Below are 21,341 nucleotides of genomic sequence, written 5' to 3'. Positions count from 1 at the left end.
TTTTATTCCGATAATACCTTTTGGAGGCAAACACACTTCCTACACCCGTTCATCTAACCCCAGGCCGCCCTACTGATGCCCTCTCAGCTTCACAACTATCAAATAGTCAGTTGAGACCAAAATAAAATACGTTACGTGATTGAGCATGTAAGAGATGGAGACCCTGACCAGCCCGTCAGCCCACAGGGGCAGCGTGGATCTTGGCTTCTCATCAGCAGCGACACCTTTAAACAAGGTCAGGACGTGAGATAATCGATCGTTCATGAGTTAACATTGATTACTAACAAGTGGACTAAAAGCGATTACACTGTACAGAGAAGTGTGGTGCAAAGGGAGCCCGTTTTGGGATTAGTGGAAAGACAGATTTTAGAAACAGAGCAGAGTGTGTGCTCTGCAGCCTCCCCGTCTGTCACCTGGGGAACCAGGGCCGGTATTTCCCTCAGGGGCCTCACTTCCTCAGACAAAATGGGGGTAAGATGACCCCAGCTTTGCAGGAATCTTGTGTAAAGAATGCACCTAATGGTGTCTGTTCTTATCAGTATCTTTGTTTCCGTGTAATACTGCAGATGGAGATTTGAAGTGGTACCATCACTGTAGTAATTAAGCAACGTCCCTTTGGAAGTATAAACAGCCACTAAAGTTTTAATTAAGAAGTTATATATACATTTTGCATTCACTTTCTGATTGTGCATTTTAACCTAAACTGGGTTTGTTTTCTAAATTTCTTAAAGCACAGAACTGTTACGCTTCGCAGAGAGCCCGTGGGCGGCTTGGGCCTGAGCATAAAGGTATGAGCGCACAGGATGTTCCTCGACACACTTTTCCATGAAGGTCCCCACGCTGATCTTAACTGCGCTCCTGCTTCCTGTCTTGCAGGGCGGTGTGGAGCACGGAGTCCCGGTCGTCATATCGAAGATATTCAAAGACCACGCAGGTGAAAGCCGCTGAGTGATTGTGAGCATGGCAGCAGTCTGGAAGGCAGTGCACTGTCTTAAATGAGGAGATAGCAGCTGTGTGTGTTGCTTGGTTATCTGCCTGCCGTCTTAGTTTGTAGCTGTCCGCTCTCCCATCCCTGCTGCCACGCGGCCCTTTTTCGTTTCCCCTGATCCCGTGAGCCCTTAAGAGAGATACTGACTCGCAGCGTGGTGTCAAGTCATCCCCAGGAGACACGGACACGGCAGTGGTTTGAGCTCTGGTTTCTCAGGAAAGACGAAGCACTGGGGGGATGCAGTGTGCACAGAGTCGGTGGTGATGAGGTTTCTCGTGTAAAATGGCATCACAGCCGTGAGCGAGAGGCCTCTGCGGTGCTGACGGTAGCTCGTTAATCGCTGACACAGTGAATCGATGGCTTTGGGAGCAGATCAGTGTGTGTAGAAGTGAGAGTGGGGACGGGATTCCTTCTTGTAATGGGCAAGTGGAATGTTGTACAAACCAAGTGTAACAGTTGTACAGTCAAGCACTGCAGTTGTGCAGTCGAAAAGCTTGCAGGAGCTCAGAGGTCCCTGCGTTTGGAGTGAGGGTCCACAGGGAGAACGAATCAATTCGTCACTGAACTCGGAGTGTTTAGTCGTTTCTGCGAGACCGTAACCACCTGGCTGGCCGATTAATACTTGAAGGAAGAATTTGCTCAAATCTGCTTCTGCTCCTATAATCCTTGTGAGCATTCTCAGTTCTTTTTTATAAGTAAAGTTTTAAATTTGTGGATATGAATATAAGTTTCAGAAAAGAAAGGGAATAAGATTAAAATCAGAAAAGGATTTCACGCTCTCTTCAGGAAGCGCATCCACCTTCTCTGCAGAGGTGTGAACAGGCCGAGGAGGCCGCGCGAAAAGGATTTCACGCTCAGTTCAGGAAGCGCGTCTACCTTCTCTGCAGAGGTGTGAGCAGGCCGAGGAGGCCGCGCGAAAAGGATTTCACGCTCAGTTCAGGAAGCGCCTCTACCTTCTCTGCAGAGGAGTGAACAGGCCAAGGAGGCTGTGCGAAAAGGATTTCACGCTCAGTTCAGGAAGCGCATCCACCTTCTCTGCAGAGGTGTGAACAGGCCGAGGAGGCCGCGCGAAAAGGATTTCACGCTCAGTTCAGGAAGCACATCCACCTTCTCTGCAGAGGTGTGAACAGGCCGAGGAGGCCGCGCGAAAAGGATTTCACGCTCAGTTCAGGAAGCGCGTCTACCTTCTCTGCAGAGGCGTGAACAGGCCGAGGAGGCCGCGCGAAAAGGATTTCACGCTCAGTTCAGGAAGCGCATCCACCTTCTCTGCAGAGGAGTGAACAGGCCGAGGAGGCCGCGCACGGTGACAGGTGACAGGCTGCACCTTCTCCGTGGGCTGGGGAACACACTGGGCTCCCGGACCCCTCAGCAGAGTCCAGTCGTGCGGATACGACTCTCTCTTCTGAAACGGAGACTCTGCAGCGTCTGGGACGCATCTTGAGCAGCTCAGACCCAGCGAGTCCCCAGAGCAGGTCCCCATCGCCCCCTGCGTCTCCTGGCCCCTTGTCTCCATCACCACGTCCTGCCTGGGGCCAGGCTGGCCAGCAGGCCCTCCCCCTCCCTCTGGGGTCCTCTCCATCTGCTGTGGCCAGAGATAAGGTGTTTCCCACCGATGTCTTCCTTTCTTCACTGTGGGCTGCTTCTACACCCGAAACTCTTGCATTAATGCTTAGTGAACTGTGAGCTTTCAGGGACCCGGGCTTGGTGTAACTTAGTTCGTATGTTCAGGGTCTGGCTCAGGATGTGTACCTTACAGGCAGGGAGCGCCTTGGCCGAGCTGCCGCGCACGTCGGTGTCAGGAGGGACCGTAGCGTGCGGGAGCCTGGGCTCCGGGAAGCTGGGCCATGCACAGGAGGCGGGCGCACACGGCACTGGTAACCTGATAACCATCCCACTGCAACCAGCAACCCACCGAGTCAGGGTTTCTCCTGGGAGGCAGAGCGCTCAGGGGAGGTGACAGAACTGGGGTCCCCACTGCTCCTGTGGGGGCAGCACCCTGCTTCGATCTCCCCCCACCGAGGAGGGCAGGTGCCTAGTCGTCCCAGGAGAACAGTCCAGAGGGGGAGAGTTTCCCTCCAGCTCACCGTGGGGACCAGCGAGGTCGGCGGCCTGCCGTCCACCTGGCACTGCGTCTAGGAATCGGGCAGCCACGGACCGTTAGAGCAGAGCAGAGTGTAACCCGTTTATTCAGTCATTCATCCACAGACGGACCTGGCCGCCTTCAGCAGCCACCGTGCGGAGATTGAACTCTGGTCTGGGCAATCAGGGCGCGCTGCCCGCTTCCTCCCACCCGTGTCCCGTGGGAGAAAACAGGCGGTAAATGAACAGGCCATAGTACGCATTCAGACAATGCCAGCTGCTGTGAGGAAAATTAATCAGTGTTGGGGTGTGCACAGTGATGGATAGAGCATCGCTGTTTTTATTGGGCGGTCGGTGGGAATCTTTCTGTGGGTGACATTTAAGCAAATATTTGAATCACCCAGAGCAAGGGGTGAGCAGGCCCTGCCGCGGCATCCTGGCCCCGGGGGGGAGGAAGGGTGACAGCTCGGTGCAGAGAGGGGCGTGCTCGCTCAGAAACAGGAAAGCCAGCGGGGCAGGGGCGTTGAGGCGGGAGGCGAGGGGGGGCATGAGATTCGGGGGGGTGGGGGCTGCAGCAGGTCCTCGGGCCTCGTGGTCCTGGGGCAGGACTTGGATTTTCTTAAGGAGGTAGAGGGGTCGTTTGAGGACTTCCCAAAGCAGGATCATAAGGTAGGTCTTACGTTAAAAAATCAGTCGGGCTGCTGCTAGGAGAATATGTTCCAGCGTCCGGGGCGAGTTAGGGCACCAGCAGAGAACTGGCCTTGGAGTCTGGAAGGAAAAGTCCAGTGAGGTCCTTTGCCCAGTTGTGGCTTCACGCCCCTCATTGCAGGGTCACATTTGGGTCAGGTCATGGGGTCCTTCTCGCTGAGGGCAGGGAAGCTCCCCATCTTGGCCGGGGAGCCAGACGTCGTTCCTGGGTCCTCGGGCATCACAGAGGCTCTCAGATGGCCTTGTGACCGTCCACCCGGAGACTCTGCTGGAGAAGCAGGTGATGGTCCCGTCTTATCCCTGTGAGAGCTCGGCCCCCGGCTGGGCTCTGACCAAAGGCTCTGCCCGTCCAGGCCCTGCTGGTGGTCCGGGGTCCTGCTGTTTCTGGAGGATGCCAAGGGGCACAGGACTTGTTGCTGGCAGTCCTGGGTTCTGTGTGAGTCCGGCTCAGCTGCTGGGCCTGTCAGTTCTCGGGTGCACACCTGCAGTCCTGCTCCTGCGAGGTGCTGAGTGCACCTGCCCAGGCCCAGCTGCTCCAGGGACAGACGTCCTTGCCCACCAGGGTGTCCTGCCCAGCTACCCATCACGGCCAGTCACCAGGAATGCTATTAAAACCCTAGAACCACCAGGGGCCATAGGATTTAATGCCAGTCTAGAAAGGTCACTGCCTAGGTTTTGTGTGAGTGTGGTGCCCATACTGAGAACGCAGACTTAATGGCCTCTGTCCACATTCTTTGAACTTAATTCTTCTGTGTGGCTCTTCCGTCCCCTTGCCCAGAAGTCTCCCCTGACCCTCTGCTGCTTACATGTTAAGTGCTCAGGCTGGACATCTGAGCCCTTCTCCGTGTCACTGGTGATTCTGCAAACCCAGACGTGAGCCCTGCCCCCGTGTGAGGCCTGGCACCCCGGTGCCCCTCCTATCCCCCGCCTTCACGCCCACAGAGAGCTCTGCTTCCCGCACACCCGACCTCGCCCGCGAGGCTGCACACGTGCTCTGTGATGAATACACGACGGGCACACACACACATGCACACGTACACGTGCACACACATAGGTGTGAGGTATCTTGAGTTAGACACACATCTTCTTAATAACATTTTATGTTTCTGGAAAGCAAAAGCAGTGTTGGGCCGTTCTCCAGTCCTCCTTTTAATCCATGGTCACAGCGGCTTGCTGTGAGTAATTACCACTTTGTACTTTATAAAAATAAGCAAGAATGAGGAGTTTTTCCACAATTGAATGAAATTTAAATATATTATTTCTAATACTGCAAAAACTTAGAAACCCAAAACAAACTGTATATAGCAAATAAACAATGAAGAGAAACATGGATGACAAAGAGGCTTGGAGTTAGAAATTGTCATCTTAGCAGCAATATCTTACATTAGAATAATGCTTGTGTGACATGGAAAGGACTTCCGTTTTCTTTTTTTTTTAACTTTTATTTTATATTGGAGTCTAGTTGATTAACAATGTTGTGTTAGTTTCAGGTGTACAACAAAGTGATTCAGTTATACATATACATGCATCTGTTCTTTTTCAAATTCTTTGCGTTTTCGTCGGGTCTTCATGACTGGACAAGGCAGATGTGGCTGGCTGTTCACACTCGTAGGTCAGGGAACAGAGAAACGGTGGTTCGCCCAGTCTCACTCTGCCAGGGAAGGGAGGCTTAGTTATAAACCAGATTTTTCTGTCTCTGAATCCAGTTCTTCCTCCATACCGTGTCATCACATTATGTACTAGTAAAATCCGTTCGCAGCCGAGGTTTAATTCAGTTATCATCCTAATGTCTCAGTAACGATTTGGACGGGCAGGCCTGCACCCTGTGACGGGTTTGGTGCTTGTATCCAGGAGACAGATGGGACAGTTAGAATATATCCAGAAAATTGAACTAACATGTAGGGAGGGGGGAAGTTTGTCCCATTAGGACAGTAAAAAGAATTAGGATCCTTTAGCCTTTTTTATGTGGAACAGTCATCATTACCTGCAGCTGGATGGTGGGGTCATAGAGGACGTTTCTGTGACAGCTGAGTGTGGATGGAAATGGGGCGGCTGTGTCCCTTGTGAAGACGCTGCACATTTGCACAGAGTGACCGTTACTATCATCCAAACACAGGTATCACCCCAGGGCGAGAGGACCAAGCCCATGCCGAGGAGCTGCACGGTCACCCCGACCGTCACAGGGCCGGCGGGGGGAACCTGAGTGCAGGGGACCTCCGCCTTTTGAAGCCACGGCCTCGAGATCCGTCGAAACGGGACTCCTCACACTGAGCCAACTTCAGGGGGAGGTCGGAGCTTCCTGGGGTGTGAGGTCCCCTGAGATGCCCACTTTTTATTTTTCTCTAGAATATTCACCTGTATTTGGTGTCTTACAGCCGTGAAATGCCGCCGTTATACAAGATTTGTGATTAACTTCTTTTCACATCTATGACATTTCATTAATTTCATTTTGCTGAACTCAGCGGAAACCTCTATCTCCCCTGATCTTTGCACCCCTCCGGCCCCTCCCCCCCGTCTACACGTCAGCCCCCCATCTGTGTTAATTCTGAGGCCACGTGGCACCCCTCCCCACTGCATAGTCCAAATGTGTGGTCCAGGCTTAGGGAAGCAGAGGTTGCAGGGCCCGGGCGACCTTTTCAGAGAATGCGATTGTCTCACTGCCTGTCGCACTGGCGTCGGGGGTTCAGACAGCGGGCCTTTGCCTCTGTCCGTGTTAACTGTGCAGCCCCTGACCCCAGCAGCAGGGCCTGCTGTTGCCCTGTCTCATTTTTGTGCTGCAAAGGACACAGCTTTGGAAACGTTAAGATCTGACACAAATATTCGGGCCAGTGTGTCTCGCCAGTAGTTGCTAACTTCTTTCTAGACTCTTAATATTGAACAGAGTCCTATTTTAGGATCCGACTGAATTTGTGTAGATGTAGAAAGTCCTCTCACCTCAGGAAGAGATTGTGGGCCCGATTTGGAATTTTTAGGTCAGGCTTTCCTGACCCTGTGTCCTAGAACAAACCAGAATCTGCTCCTTTTGCCTCAGGAGCTGGATATAGGGTGAAAGGAGACCCTTCCCACACCCTGGATCCAGGTGGAAGTGCAGCTCCTAGAGTGAAGAATATTTCCGCATTCCTTCTCCTTCGTTGTTAGTGAATCAATGAAAATATGCTTTTCAAGCTTCCAAATAATAGAACTTGGAGCAGACAATAAAAATTGACTTTGTAGCTGAATGAGGAATGTTGGAACCTGGACAAGACATACTAGATATATCAGGATCTTGGAAGGACGCATGTTAAATGCTGCAGGTTTAATTGAAATTCCACGTGGGAAGAGCCGTCACCTTCGGTAGCTGATTGCTGAGAGCGAAATGCAGCAGAGAATCTGGCTGCCGGGCTGCCAGCGTGTTCTTACTGTTGAAGGATCGCTTGATGTTAAGATCAGAGGGAGGCAGGTTGGCAGCGAAGAATCCAGTTGCTATGGCTACGGAAGGTGTGTGAGAGGCTCTCTGTACAAGTCCTTTCTGTCCTGGACCCACTTTGTCGTTGCTCCTTGAATCCTCCTAATACCGTCCACTGTGTCAGCTTCCACAGTTGAGGGCCATCCTGGAAGATGGAAGTGCTTTTTAATTTTAATTTACAAGATACTTTGAAATGGCTGAAATATCTTGAGTTACTTAAAGAATTTAACTCCCCCCATTATCAATAACACATAACCTCCCAGGGCCCCTTGGAAGATGGGAAGAGAAACCGTGTTAGCACTTCACGGACCAACCTTTAATCCTCACTGGCAGTGAGGTAATAGGATAATCTCCCTGTGCAGGGGGGCAACGGAAGGTTGGAGAGGGATTGAACCAGGGCAGAATGTGGAAGTGAATCCTGCGCCCCTGAGTCTGGTTCTGAGGCAGAGTAAGCGGCTGGCCCCTCGGAGGTCTCCCCAGGGTGGGGTCAGCCCCGTCCCTCTTCCCATTGACCGCTCCGTGGTGACGATGTCCACACGTGGCCGGTTCTGGGGCGTAAAGGACTCAGTGCTTGTAAAGGATGATGAGGAGGGTTTTAGTCATTATTAATCCAGATGTTCAGTGCACGTAAGACTTTTTAAGAAGTGTTCTCATTTTCTAATACTACCCAGAAGTTTATGTGAATGAATATTTAACAAGCGTCTGAATTTTACAAAGACTAATTAATTTGCAAAAAGAACAGTTTCTGTTATAACACACTTGTATTGCAAACAATGATTAAATTTACACAATCTCACATAACACTATAGTAATAGCGATTAATTTGACTTGAAAAGGCAAGTATAACAGAAATAGAAAATATCTCATTGTAGCTAGTTTGCACGTTTGAATATTTATGTGGTTCAAATACATTACGCTATATTTCCATTTTACGTCCTGATGTAATGGCAAGATTACCACAGAAATAAACTAGAGCCATTTTTCAGCTGCAATCTCCAAACCTAGCTTAATCTCACCAAAGAGTTTATTTAGGAACATTAATTAAAATTTTTAATTAAAATCAAATTTCCATGGTTTTATTTTATCATCCATTTTACCACTTTTTAATTTGTTTCTTTAGGGCTAAAAGTGTCCTACAAAGAGAAAAACATTTCAAAGATTTAACTGGGAAGTCTTTTTAATTAGCTTTGCTTTAACGACACAGAGAGACAGACGTGAGACACAGAGAGACAGAGAGACAGAGACAAGAGACAGGCAGGGAGAGACAGAGATAGAGACAGAGATAGAGGCAGTGAGAGACAGAGACATAGGCAGAGACAGAGACAGACAGAGAGACAGAGACACAGAGATAGGCAGGGAGAGACAGAGAGAGACAGAGATAGAAGCAGTGAGAGACAGACATAGGCAGAGACAGAGACAGACAGAGAGACAGAGACACAGAGATAGGCAGGGAGAGACAGAGAGAGACAGAGATAGAAGCAGTGAGAGACAGAGACATAGAGAGGCAGAGACAGAGGCAGAGAGAGACAGACGTAGAGAGAGACAGAGACAGGCAGAGAGACAGAGAGATAGGCAGGGAGAGACAGAGAGACAGAGATAGATGCAGTGAGAGACAGAGGCACAGAGACGTAGAGAGGCAGAGACAGAAGCAGAGACAGAGAAAGAGTGACAGGCAGAGAGACAGAGAAGACAGAGACAGAGGCAGAGAGAGACAGAGACAGAAAGGACAGAGACACAGGCAGAGACAGAGACAGAGGTAGAGAGAGACAGAGGCAGAGAGAGGCAGAGTCCGAGAGACAGACAGAGACAGAGATAGAGGCAGAGATGGGGGAGATTCTGAAAGGGCCCCCTGTGGAGCTAGAGGGAGTGTAGATCTCACCTAGTGGGTGACAGAGCTTTTCTGGGTAAAGGCTCAATGTAAATGAGAACTTTATTACCTAAAACCATACCATTAAATTCATTAATATAAAGACTGTACTTTATTTTCAATAAAATTTAATACTAGTTAATGACTAGAACTAATATTAACAATTGACATTAAATATTTACCTGGAATTTAAAGAATTCCAGTGTTAATAACTTATTACTTCCAATATTTAACCAAAGACTTATAAATTAAAACAAATCTAGAGGAAGGCAAAAAAACCTGTGAAAATGTGTTTTCTGCAGGTCTCAGCCTGTCTCTAACCCGTGCTGTGGCGGGACCAGCCCTTGTGGCTCTTATTATGGTCGTACGATGCCTTCAGCAGTAGCCATGAGGGGACTGAAAAAATAAAGGTTCGTTGCTGACAGGACCTGGAAATCACACAGCACCCCTGGGTCACACGGCAAGATGGAGGCTGCCAGCAGAGAGCGCGAGGCCCGGGGTCCTGCTTTCACTGGGGTTGAGGCCGGGGTCTGGGGTTTCCCGGGATCACTCTTTATTGATGAATTTAAACATAAAGGTGGGAATTTAAGCACAGGAAGAGGAAAAACAAGGGGCCAAATGGTCAGTTACTGAAATCAACCAAGGTCTCTAAAGCACAGGGGCCTCATTGCGGCGCAGGGGCCGGGGCCCTGGCTCTGTCTGGTGTGTGGCTGGCAGACTTGTCGAGGGGAGCAGAGCTGAAGTCGGGCACTTGCGTAACAAAAGAGAAAAAACAGCTGTCAGGGTTTACACTGCAAAATGCTTTACATTTGGTGTGAATTCGTTCAGTCTTATTGAAAGGAGTTATCTCTCTGCCTCTATGAAAATAGAAAAGTGAAGTGGAATAATGCTGTAGAGATTATACTCAAACTTTACAATACAAAGGTTTTCTTTCCTTTTTCCTTTAATATTCTGGGCACATTTTCTTTAATTAAAGCAGTCTATGTAAATGTGTTCCCGAGAAAGGGGAAAATGCTGAGTGGCTTCTGGGATTCCTATTTTATTGTCTGTGTCGACTTAATGAAAAATGGGGATCAGACTTTCCACACATGTAATGAAATCCTTCATTAGGAGGAAGTGACATTTGTGCTTCTCATTGAACAAGGCTGTGCGTTTACAAAGTAACTCTCTTAATGTGCTTAAAATTAGCTGAATGTTTAGCTTCACCAGCCGGGCGAGGGGGGCGCTGGGGCTGTGCTGTTGGCGTTTCCCCACACTGTGTACACACGTGCATGTGGACACACACACACACACACACACGTGCTCACATTCTCACACGTCACGCATGCAAGCGTGTGCACACATATGCACATGTTCACCCACAGAGACTCCTGCGTGCACAGACATCCACACACGCACACGTGTGCGCACACATACCCACACTCACGCACGTGTGTGCACGCACATACCACACATGCACACGTGTGCGCACACATACCCACACTCACGCACACGTGTGCGCACATATACCCACACGCATGTGTGTGCTCACACATACCACACGCACACGTGTGCTCACACATACCCACACTCCCAGTGCACACATGTGCACACACTCACACCTGCACACACACAATGCCAGTTGCTGCAAACTCTGACCCTAAACCACTGCCAGGAGGAGCACGATGTCTCTGAATCTCTCTTAACACTGTTGCCCCTTTTGCAACCCTGCAGCCCACCAGACAGGGATGTTATTCGTAGGGGACGCCCTCCTCCAGGTCAGTATTTTAAACTTCAGTCCTTGGCTCTGTTGCATGTTAGTTCATGTTAGTTTTGAATTGAGACTCATCAATTATTATCCTCAAAATTCTTAATTTGTCATCTTTTCAGGTTAATGGCATTAATGTAGAAAATGCAACCCACGAAGAAGTGGTAAGTGTATGATATTTTATGTCTTTTGTTCTTTTTATTACATAGCCTCTTATTATTTTTTTCTCTGAAAGTCCATTTCACGGAGTGTATTCATAGACACAGAGCTTCAGAAAAGCTTAGAAAGTTTAGCAAGTCGTGTTTCAGAGGGCCCTCTGTGCCACGTCCCTTCACAGTCCACACGTCATGGGTCCTCTCCGATGCTATAAAAGGTAGATTGGTGGCTGCTATTTTAAAGATGGGGGGGTTGAAATTCAGGGCGTGGGACCCCGCCCGGGTGACCGGAGTGGAGCCTGTGAGGGTCCGCACACCGGCTCCCTCTGGCTTTGTGTGCTCCTCGCCTTGGAGGACGTCTTGGGACGCTCGCCTCTGGTGTGTGTCTGGGATGCTGGCCTGTGGACATGGGGGTCACAGGCTCCGCCCCAGCACCCCTTTCCAGACATGAACCTTGCCCAAGGTCAGGTCAGGCTCCAACACAGCGTATTAGTAGGTCGCTAACTAGGTGAAGAATTCCTTTAACTTGCTCCAGGCACGGAGGAAAGATTCGCAGGTGGGATGACGTGTTTCTTGGTCTCAGGGACTTGCAGTTTTAGGTTTAGGTGCAAGTGGATGATGTGCTCTCATCTGTTTACTTCTAAACTTAACATTTGGGTTATTTTTCAATCTCTGCAAAAGTTTGCTTTCTTAAGGTGAGAAAACACATAGTCATTCAAAAAGAGACAGTGTACACCTAGGTAACTTTATCCCGGCCCAGGGAAAGTAAAAAGCATTCATCTGAAAAGAAAGACTTTTAAATTAAGTAAATGATGTGTAAAGCTTATAAATGGAGCTATAATACTTGACTGATACAAATATACTTTTTGGACCAAATTATCAAATTACAAGTCTACAGTCTTCTGTGACACAAAAGCCATGATTGGAACACTGCTACTGACATACAATCTCAGCTCTTCAGACTTACGAACTTCGTAAAAATATTAAATTTGTAAAAGACCTCATAAATCACAGTTGCACACTGTGAAACTCACTTTTCAGAGTAGATTCTATGTTCACTTAATCCTAAAAGAAGAAAAGTCAGTTCTGCTCCACACAGAAGACCCACAAAAATGAGCCTCATCCTGTATATGGGCTCCTGCTTTGGAAAAGCTGTACTGCTTTTCGGCGACAAAAATGTGTTTATTTCCCTCTTTTTAATACACCGTGTGTCCTCATCCACATCAACATATAATATCGTAGCCGACGTGCCAGAGAGTAAACTTTCCATAATTTTCTTTTTTTTTTTTTTTTTTTTTTTTTTTGCGGTACGCGGGCCTCTCACTGCTGTGGCCTCTCCCGCCGCGGAGCACAGGCTCTGGATGCACAGGCTCAGCGGCCATGGCTCACTGGCCCAGCCACTCCATGGCGCGTGGGATCCTCCCGGACCGGGGCACGAACCCGCGTCCCCTGCATCGGCAGGCGGACTCTCAACCACTGCGCCACCAGGGAAGCCCTCCATAGTTTTATTGGGCAAATTCTGAGACATCTCACTATTCAGAGAGGAAGGAAAAATGATGTTTGGAAAATCACTCAGTCTCACCTGTGTGCAGAGGTTAGGGATGCCTGGCGGGAGGTGGCGCGGGCGCAGCTGGTCCCCCTGTGGGACCCCCAGGCCCACACGTATGGCAGGAGACCTGGCAGCAGAGTCCCCGCAGCAGAACCCAGACCGATGTCCAGTGGGAGTCAGAGCGGGGTCAGCGCTCCGTCCTGAAGGGTCTCAGAACGAGAAACATTACAGAACTTCATTTTTATGCAACATGCTCAGAATTTTTTTAAAATATCTCAAATGTTAAATTAACTTCTAGTCCAGAATGGCAGGCCAGGGTTTTAAGTCCCACGAAAACCATTGATTAAAAACTGCCCTAACTGATAAAACTTCACAGACTGTTTTATGAGGCCCCCTTTTCAAGGAAATGAGTCCTTTTTATACACATTTTATTCACGCACAGCAGCTCAGTTATCACTAAGATCTCAGGACAGATTCTGAGTTCTGGTGATTTTGAACTCAAGAACCCTTAGAAATAAAGTCTTCACTTGTGTTTAATAAATGGTAGAAATGGAACCTTCCAGGTCACTGTTCCAAGCAGCAGCCAGGCCGTCACACCCCCAGACCCCCAGCTCACGGCATCTCGTGGGCCGTCACTCAGCAGCTCGCAGCTGCATTTGATAGAAGGTGTCCTGAGGGAGCTGAGGCCGGTCGCCTGTTTCTCCAGGTCGTTTGGCAAGTACGTGTGGACCCTCCTTCCCCTGGGTACCGAAGCATCCGTCAGGCGTCAGCAAGGCCTCTGCCCTCAAGGATGAGCCTCGGCTCTCGGGCCCTGGGCTGTCCGGACTTCCTCTTCCCTGCAGCAGCCGGCTTACTCCCGGTCCCCCCACCTCCTCACGTCTGCCCTCCTTGGGCGATGGTCACCTTCTCTCAGTCTCTGCTCATATGAGAAACTGTCCCGAACACAGGAGGTTAAGGCAGTGTTCCATCTTGTTGGAAGGAACATAAGTGCTATGGAAAGAAAGAAACAGGCTGGAATAAGTAGGTTAGGTAGAGGGAAGATGGATGGATAGAAGGTAGGTAGATAGACAGGTAGACAGATAGACAGACAGGTAGCTGATAGAACATGGGTGGTTGGGTGGATGGATAGAGAAATAGATAACCGACCAACAGTATTTTCTCATGCATGAGTTGGCAAATTGTTCAGAGACGTGCTTCTCAACCCCAATGTGCATGAGAATCACCTGACACCCGCAGAGGTTTCAGCGGACGTAGCTTTGGTTCAGCATCACTGCTCCCTAACTCCCGGGCCTCGAAATTAGCAGGGTTCAGAGCCATTGGAATGGGGATCTAAACTCCCAGTAGCGTCTCCGGTGTGCCTTGTGGGGCTTCGTTGGTGCAGGAGCACCGGGGGCGGGGGAGTCTGGCTCCTGTTCATGTGCCCACTTCCTCCCCTGGGGCCCGGGCCAGGCCGGCCTTGTATAAACGGCTGCCCTTGGTAGCAGAGATGCACGTGTCCAGCCCCTATGGCCTTGGGAGACAGAGGACACTCAAACTCTGATGGACGGGACTCTGTGTTGTAGCGTTGACCACGGTCGAGCATCCAGACCCCCCTGAGCCCAGTAACCAGGTAGGAGCTTTTCCACGAGGAGAGCAAACACAAAGCTATGCGTGTGATTATCCCGCTAGCCTCCTCCAGACACCGCCTAGAATCCCATCTGCCACGGACACTTCCGGCACCTGAGGTCTTTGGGCGGCAGGCCCAGGTGGCAGGGCGCCTGCCCGGGGCAGCGTGGATACAGTGCAGAGCCGTCACCGCGTCGGTAGCACGACGACCGTGGGGTGCGTGGGAAGGGCAGCGTGTCCAGCTGTGGGCCACGCCCGCATCAGGACCCAAGCCAACCACGGGCGGGCCTTGCCGTCTTGGCGGCAGGGGCGCTCCTGCGGCAACTCGTTCTCACGTCACAGTTCCAGCCCCCTGTCTGCCTCTGGGGCCACTTCCCGCTCTGACACTCCCGCGTCTTCACAGACCCTCTAGGGTGTTGCCTCATGTCCCCGCAAGTTGAATACACGCAGCGTCACGACGCAGCTGACCAGCCGGGGGCCGCGAGGGCTGGTGAGATGCTGGGGGCGGGGTGACAGAAAGACGGACGACCGGCCTGGCCCGGATGCAGGAGAGTCAGGGTCCACTATTGCCGCTGCCTCTGCTGGCGTTTGCTGACAGCCAGAACCGCCAGGGAAGGGAAGCGTTGGCTGTGTCTGTAGTTGTAGCCCAGGTACCACGAACGTGTTCTGTTTGTTCTGGGAAGGAGAACGCACCTGGAGCCACGGTTGTCGTTGTAGTTTTGTGTGTTTATACTTACAGTAAAGGACGGCTGTTACTGACAATTCATGTGCTTTCTGTGGGGCCAAGCACCTAAGTTGGCTGGGAGGGTGGAGGAGACCGCATCTTCCAGGTCTTCCGTGCAGCACGGCTGTGGTTTCCTGTTTGACCCCAGAGAAGCGGTTCTGGGGGCTCCCACTTGACCCTTCTCGCCTGCTAGGCCTGAGTCAGGAAAGTAGCCTGGAGATTCTACCAGTTAGGGAATATGTCTGTTCAACCCTCTGTTCAGGGAAGGGAAAGAGAACCACAGGGTGTGTTAGGGACCGATGTGAGGTGGGTCCAGGACGAAGGGCACCGATCACCTGGCAGACATCAGCCTCCTGTTCTGACTGGTGGACCAGGGCAGGTGTTGGGTGTCCAGGCATCAGCGCAGACCCGGCGTCTGGAAGCTTTGCTCTCACAGTGCCGTCACCGGTTCCGCACGTCATTTTATAGAGGATGGGGGGATATTGGCAGACGTCGACAGTGGTGGTGTTAGTGAGGGAGGGTCGGAGGGGGGACCCAACCCCGCAGGCGACGGCCAAGGGGCTGGCAGGCCAGCAGGTGCAAGTGTGTGTGTGTGTGTGAGTGTGTGTGTGTGGAAGCCTATGTGTTGTGTGTGTGTGTGTGTGTGAGCCTATGTATTTGTATGTGAAGGAGCAGGACAGGTCTATGTGCTGATGTGGGGTGAACTGCAGATTCGATTTTAGGCAAAGAGAGTGATTTGTCTAGTGGACATGGTTCCACTGACGTGAAAACAGGGCCAAAGAAGAGGACAGACAGCACACGTGGTGTAGTGTGCTTTCCTGCGTGTGCCTCTTTGTTCCCACATGGTCACGTACCTACACGTGTGGGCACGGGGCCAAAAGGCACACAAATTGTGAATTCTGCGATGTCACCAAAACGCCCTCAAGAGAGAAGGCATTCTTGCAAATGCGTAGACGATTTCCGGAAGGACACGCAAGATACATCAGTAGCCGTGTGTCTGAGGTGTCCATCCAGGGCTCTGGCATGTGAAAGACACCCATGCTTTCATCGTGTATCTGTTTGTTACTTCCTGTTCTAAAATATCCAGTCATCATATTTCAGTTACGACATTTTAAAGCTGTGCTGGCTCCTCAGACATAACCATATGGGATGATTTCTTCACTTCCTGGAAGGCGTCCCGGGTGAGACAACTTCAGAGACTCCCTGGAGAAACTGCTCTGAGGCCGCAAGGCTGCCAGCCCCTGTCCTGGACCAAGTGTCTGTGCCCCAGAGTCACAGGTTGGAGCAGTAACCCCCGGGTGATGACGTCAGGAAGAGGAGCCTTTCGGAGGAGAATCCAGGGAGATGAGGTCATGAGGGTGGGGCCCCGTCCAGTAGGATTAGCGTCCGTGTAAGGGGGTGGGGGCGCCAGAGCGCACTCTGTGCCTGTGAGGACACAGCGAGAAGGTGGCCGTCTGCAGCTAGGATGAAGGCCCTCACCAGAGCCCTGACCCGGCCGGCACCCTGACCGCGGGCTCTGCCTCAGAACTGTGGCGGAGAGTGTCTGTCGTCCAAGCCCCAGCCTGTGGCTTTTTGTCGTGGCAGCTCAAGTCGTTTACCTGAGACACCCAGCGGTTTAAATGGCTCGAGCGGCATTTTAAAAGCTTGGGGAAGATTCATACGAGAGCTGAATCCTTCCTAAAAAAGAAATATGTCTGACTCACCGGTAAACTTGGCGGCCCAGCAGGTGAGTCAGAGGTGGGAAATCGGAACCTGCACCTACGTTGTCAGAGCAGAGCAGACATGCCTGGTGACAGGGACGCAGGCGGGAAGGTGCCGGAATTGCTGGTCTTAAATAGATGCAAAGGCAAGTCCGTGTCACTCTGAGGCAGAGCAGGGGCCCCGCCATCCGGAGCCGAGCGTGGAGTCAGGCTCCCTCCCGACACCCGTCAGTCCGAAGGCTGTGGTCTGAGGGGCAGACATAGCTTTGAGATCAGTCGTTGAATTCGGAGGCATTAATGGTCAGTGGTCAAAATATTTTCTCAGACAACACATACATACTTTGAACTAGATTGAAAAAAAGAAACTGGCGATGCAGTAAAACCTTTGCCTTGTCCTAGCATCTCAAATCTGGAAGCATCAAGGCAGGGTAGACACTTGGGATTTGAAAACTAATAACACGTTGAAGTTAAGCCCACTCTTTCATCAAAGGTGCACCTGCCTCACTCTTTACTGTTGTTCCCGGATAAAACTAACTTGTCCAAAGTGACGTTTCTTCGAGGGCCTGGGGAACAACGCTGAAGGACTGAGCTGTGTAAACATGTGAGCGAGTCTTCTGGGGGCTAATTAGCCTCGATTAGATAGATTTTAATGCTTTAAACTCCATTTTATCTCCAGGAAGACTTGTAAAATTGTTAAATGTATGCTCACTTATTGAGGTAGGGGTGTGTGTGTGTGTGTGTGCATGTGCGTGCGCACACGTGGGCAGACCCACATAACAGAAGCAGCGGGAGAACTTGACCCCAGACAGGGGCACGCATCTCAGGCGCGTGCTGTCCACGTGACACCTGGTCTTAAATTTAAAGCTCCATGAGCCCCAGGACAGGCAGGCTCTTGGGCGGCGGCGGCCGGCCCGCACTCAGCCACATCTGGAGAGGACGGTGCTGCAGCTCGGGGTCCCTTCGATGCAGGAGGAGAGGGCGCAACGACACCACGGTTTTGTGAGACTCGCCCTGGGTCGCCCTCGGAGGAGGAGGTGCGTGGGCCCCGTTGCCCTTGACGGCCCGGAGGAGCTGAGGCGATGGTCATTGTCTCCGGGGCCTCGGGCCGGCCGGAGGGTGGTCCCAGCTGGGCCCCAGCCGTCGAGTTGTCCGAGCAGAGCGTCCGTCTCATGGCCGCGTTGCTGGGTTTGGTGGGAGGCTTTGAGCCCTCCCCTTCTCGCTGCCGTGGGCGGCAGCCCTGACTTAGGGAAGACAGACGCTGGGGCGTTTCATCCCGTGTCTGCACCTGCACCCACCCAGCAGGAGACGAGGGGGCTTCGGGAAGGGGCGCCAGGGTAGGCTCGCCTCAGGGCTCCCGGGGCACTGCCTGGTGAGACGTGAAATGGAGAAAAGGCCTCAGGGTCACGAGATTTGATACGTGGAAGAGACACGCCGGCGCCCGTGGCGCAGGAGGCTGTGGACGCAGGGCCTCGGGGAGAGGAGGACAGACGGATGCGAGATGAGCGGGGGGCCACTTCACGTTGGCTGGCTCGGGCTGGGGCGTTTGGCGGGTTTCACAGGCCGAGGCAAAGGGGAGGAGCTCAGGCTCGGGGACACGGAGAACGTCCCCGGGGTGACGGGAAAGGCCTTTCTGTGGGTCTCCAGGCAGAAGCAGGTCGTCAGCAGGGGCGTGTTCAGAGGAGGGCCGGGGCCGCGTGGCAGCATCGCACGCGTTCCCGATGGGGCGCTGGGGGCGCGAACACGTACAGCTTCTTACTCCGGGCTTTGGCTAATGTGTCTGAATCACGTTTGCTTAAACGAGGCAAACGTTGAGCGTTAAAAGCTGACCCTAGAGCTAAAGGAATGAGCTGTTTGGGTTACAGGGGAAGGGCCGGAACCGTGGGGATGGTGACGCTGCAGCCGAGAAGGGCGAAGTGCTGCCCGTTGGTTTCTCCAAAATTAAAATGTCGTTTAAACTCCGAAGCTCATATTTGCGGTTTGCAGCGTCACAGTTAACCAGCTGGCGTGTGTTGCCAGCGTCTGAAATTTGTCAGTTTGCGCGCCACGCGGATTTCTCACATGACTTGAGTTTCTGGGATGGCGTGGGTAGAGTGTGCAGGGAGCCTGGCCTCAAACCTCTGCTGACGTGTGAACATGTGTGTAGCTGAGGCGCCAGAGTCCTGTACCTGGGGACATGCAGCCATCCTTTTGTTACGGCAGGTAAAGCTCGCAGGACTTCCAGAGTTTCAGAGGTAATCGTGAACACTGAATTCTCGGGAGACAGGCGAGACGTGTAGGGATTTATTTCTATTTCTGTTCTGGTCACTTTGTGATGGTAGAGTAACTGTCTTTTGTCACATTGACAGGTGCATCTTTTGAGAAATGCCGGCGATGAAGTGACCATCACTGTCGAGTATCTCAGGGAAGCACCATCATTTCTGAAGCTCCCATTAGGTAAGGGGGAGGGGACAAGTTCAAGGGTGCCACGCAGCACATTATTTATGCAAACGATACGGCGCTGGCAGGAGTGTAGATCGTTTCCTGAGCTCATATTCCGAGAGAGGAAAGACGCAGAGAGCACCTCAGCATTGCATGTTCCTAAGACGTCCTACCCTTTAATCCGTCCACAGACTTTTAAAAGAGGGCGTCCCCAGACGGCGCTTCGTCAATGAATTAACTAAGTTGCCTTCCTCAGGTCGCCTCACTGTGACTGTATTTACCTACACAAGCACATGCACGCATATAGGAACAAAGTTTGTATTTAATATGTCTATGTTGACATGAGAAGTATTTAATGTAAAAGAGGAAAGAACAGTAAATCTGCACCGTGATGTGTCACCGTCGCCCGTGTTTTCCTGCAGAGCTTGTAACTCTCTATTAGACCTGATGTGATCCAGCCGGGAAGTGGATCAGAACAGGTGTTGTGACTGACTCTGTTCGGGAGGATGGCTTTGCAGAATTTATGAAGTTACCGTCCTTCCTTGACGTAGCGGCAGGGCCTCTGTTGGGTGCTGACCCTGGAACCGGAGTGGCTCTGGGCTGAGGTCACGCCCAGGGGCTGCAGCTCCGCTGTGGTCAGCACGCTGTCCCGGCTCACGGGGAAGCGGGGCCCCTCCCCCCGCGGCAGCCCCTCTCTTCTCTTTTCCCTTCTTTCTCCGGCTTTTTCTCTCACATGAAGGGACAGCCTCTCTCTCCTGGGCTGACCTTATGGCCGGAATCTTCTCTCTCTTTTCCATCGTTCCCCAGTTGTCGGAGCCTCCGCTGCCGCCCCTGGGCCTGGCCCAGCTCTCTGGGGCCACGGCAGCTGCTGAGACCCGATCTCACCTTCGAATCCACGGTCACAAAAAGGGCCATTGAACTTCTGGCCCTGCTCCCGTCCATCTTCCTGAGTAACCGAGCAAATCGGTTTCAGCAGCTCGATTTTTGTCCCCGTCAGACCTCAACCTGGAAACCATGCTGCTCACTGATCTAAGAAAAACTGACGATCCCCCCATGGGTATGAAAATATATCAGTAGGATTCATCACACGTCCTGCCTTCTAAAAAGACCAACGTGAGAAATCAGGCCACACGTTCAAAGAGAAATAAACGCTATACACAGCACAAGAGTTTATTCTTCCAGAAGAGGGTAAAAGGCCCAGGGACAGCCAATCCCAAGCGTTCGCCTGGGGCCCAGGTGTGTGGCGCGTGTGAGTTTACAGCATCGTGTAGCCGCGGGGGGCGTGTGCACGGCTCTGCCTGGACATCTCTCCTGCGGGCGCCTCACCTGACGGTGTGTCCGGGAGGGCACAGGAGGCGGGAGGGGTCTCCTCTGGAGACAGTCAGTGCCGACTTTGATTATTTTGCATAAATTCAGACTCAGACTTTTTATGAAATAGAAGTCACATAACATAAAATTCACCATTTTAAGGTGCGTGCTTCGGCAGTTTTTAATTTTTCACTGTGCCGTGCAGCCGTCACCACTGTCCCATTCCAGAATATTTCCATCACCCCAGAAAGGAACTTTGTACCAATCGTCCCCTCCCCCAGCCCCTGGACACCACGAATCCACTTTCTGTCCCCATGGATTTGCCTGTTCTGATCGCTTCACGTAACTGGGGCCGTGCAGTGTGTGGCCTTTCGTGTGAGCTTTCCTCACTCGGCATGTATTCCAGATTCATCCACATGGTACCCCATGTGCAGGTGTTTCGTTCCTTTTTTTAACTGAATAATTTACATTATTTGGAGAGACCATGTTTTGTTTCTCTCTTCATCAGCCGACGGGCAGGTGGCTTGTTTCCACCTGGGGACCGTTGTGCCAACGCCGGTGTGCGCGTTCATGTACAGGTCTACGTGAACGTGTTTTCAGTTCTCCCGGCCACACACCTGCGAGTGGAGGTGCTGTGTCATACGGCAAGTCTGGGTCGGATTGCTGAGGACCTGCCACGCTGCCTCCACGCCTCCATCTCACACCCCACCAGCCCTGCACGAGGTCAGTGTAGCTGCTATAGATCGCAGCTCATTTTTTTAGGTTAGGTGTTTTTGTAAATACTCATTGAAACTATTTGTGTTATATTCTTTTCCAGTAGTTGGTTTTTTTTTTTTTTTTTTTTTTTTTTTTGCAGTACGTGGGCCTCTCACTGTTGTGGCCTCTCCCATTGCGGAGCACAGGCTCCGGACGCGCAGGCTCAACGGCCATGGCTCATGGGCCCAGCTGCTCCGCGGCATGTGGGATCTTCCCGGACTGGGGCACGAACCCGTGTCCCCTGCATCGGCAGGCGGACTCTCAACCACTGCGCCACCAGGGAAGCCCCCAG

The 21,341-nt window shown here is 51.7% G+C and overlaps 1 protein-coding gene across 3 annotated transcripts in view; it reads left to right on the top strand.

The window, feature by feature from the left end:
• The window catches only part of SNTG2 (syntrophin gamma 2), a 198,625-nt gene that overhangs the window by 80,319 nt on the left and 96,965 nt on the right, over positions 1-21,341 (top strand). For 2 of the 3 annotated variants that reach the window (XM_060169633.1, XM_060169631.1), the window contains exons 3-7: positions 732-788; positions 877-934; positions 10,801-10,844; positions 10,957-10,998; positions 18,913-19,000. In XM_060169633.1, the coding sequence (XP_060025616.1) occupies positions 732-788; positions 877-934; positions 10,801-10,844; positions 10,957-10,998; positions 18,913-19,000 (289 nt within the window). The remainder of the gene's footprint in view (positions 1-731; positions 789-876; positions 935-10,800; positions 10,845-10,956; positions 10,999-18,912; positions 19,001-21,341) is intronic. The other variant, XM_060169632.1, reaches the window with a different exon arrangement.

Source organism: Lagenorhynchus albirostris, chromosome 13 (genome assembly GCF_949774975.1).
Source record: "Lagenorhynchus albirostris chromosome 13, mLagAlb1.1, whole genome shotgun sequence".
Classification (NCBI taxonomy): Eukaryota; Metazoa; Chordata; class Mammalia; order Artiodactyla; family Delphinidae; genus Lagenorhynchus; species Lagenorhynchus albirostris.
Note: the sequence above shows the minus strand (reverse complement) of the source record. Positions and strands in the feature narration are given on the sequence as shown.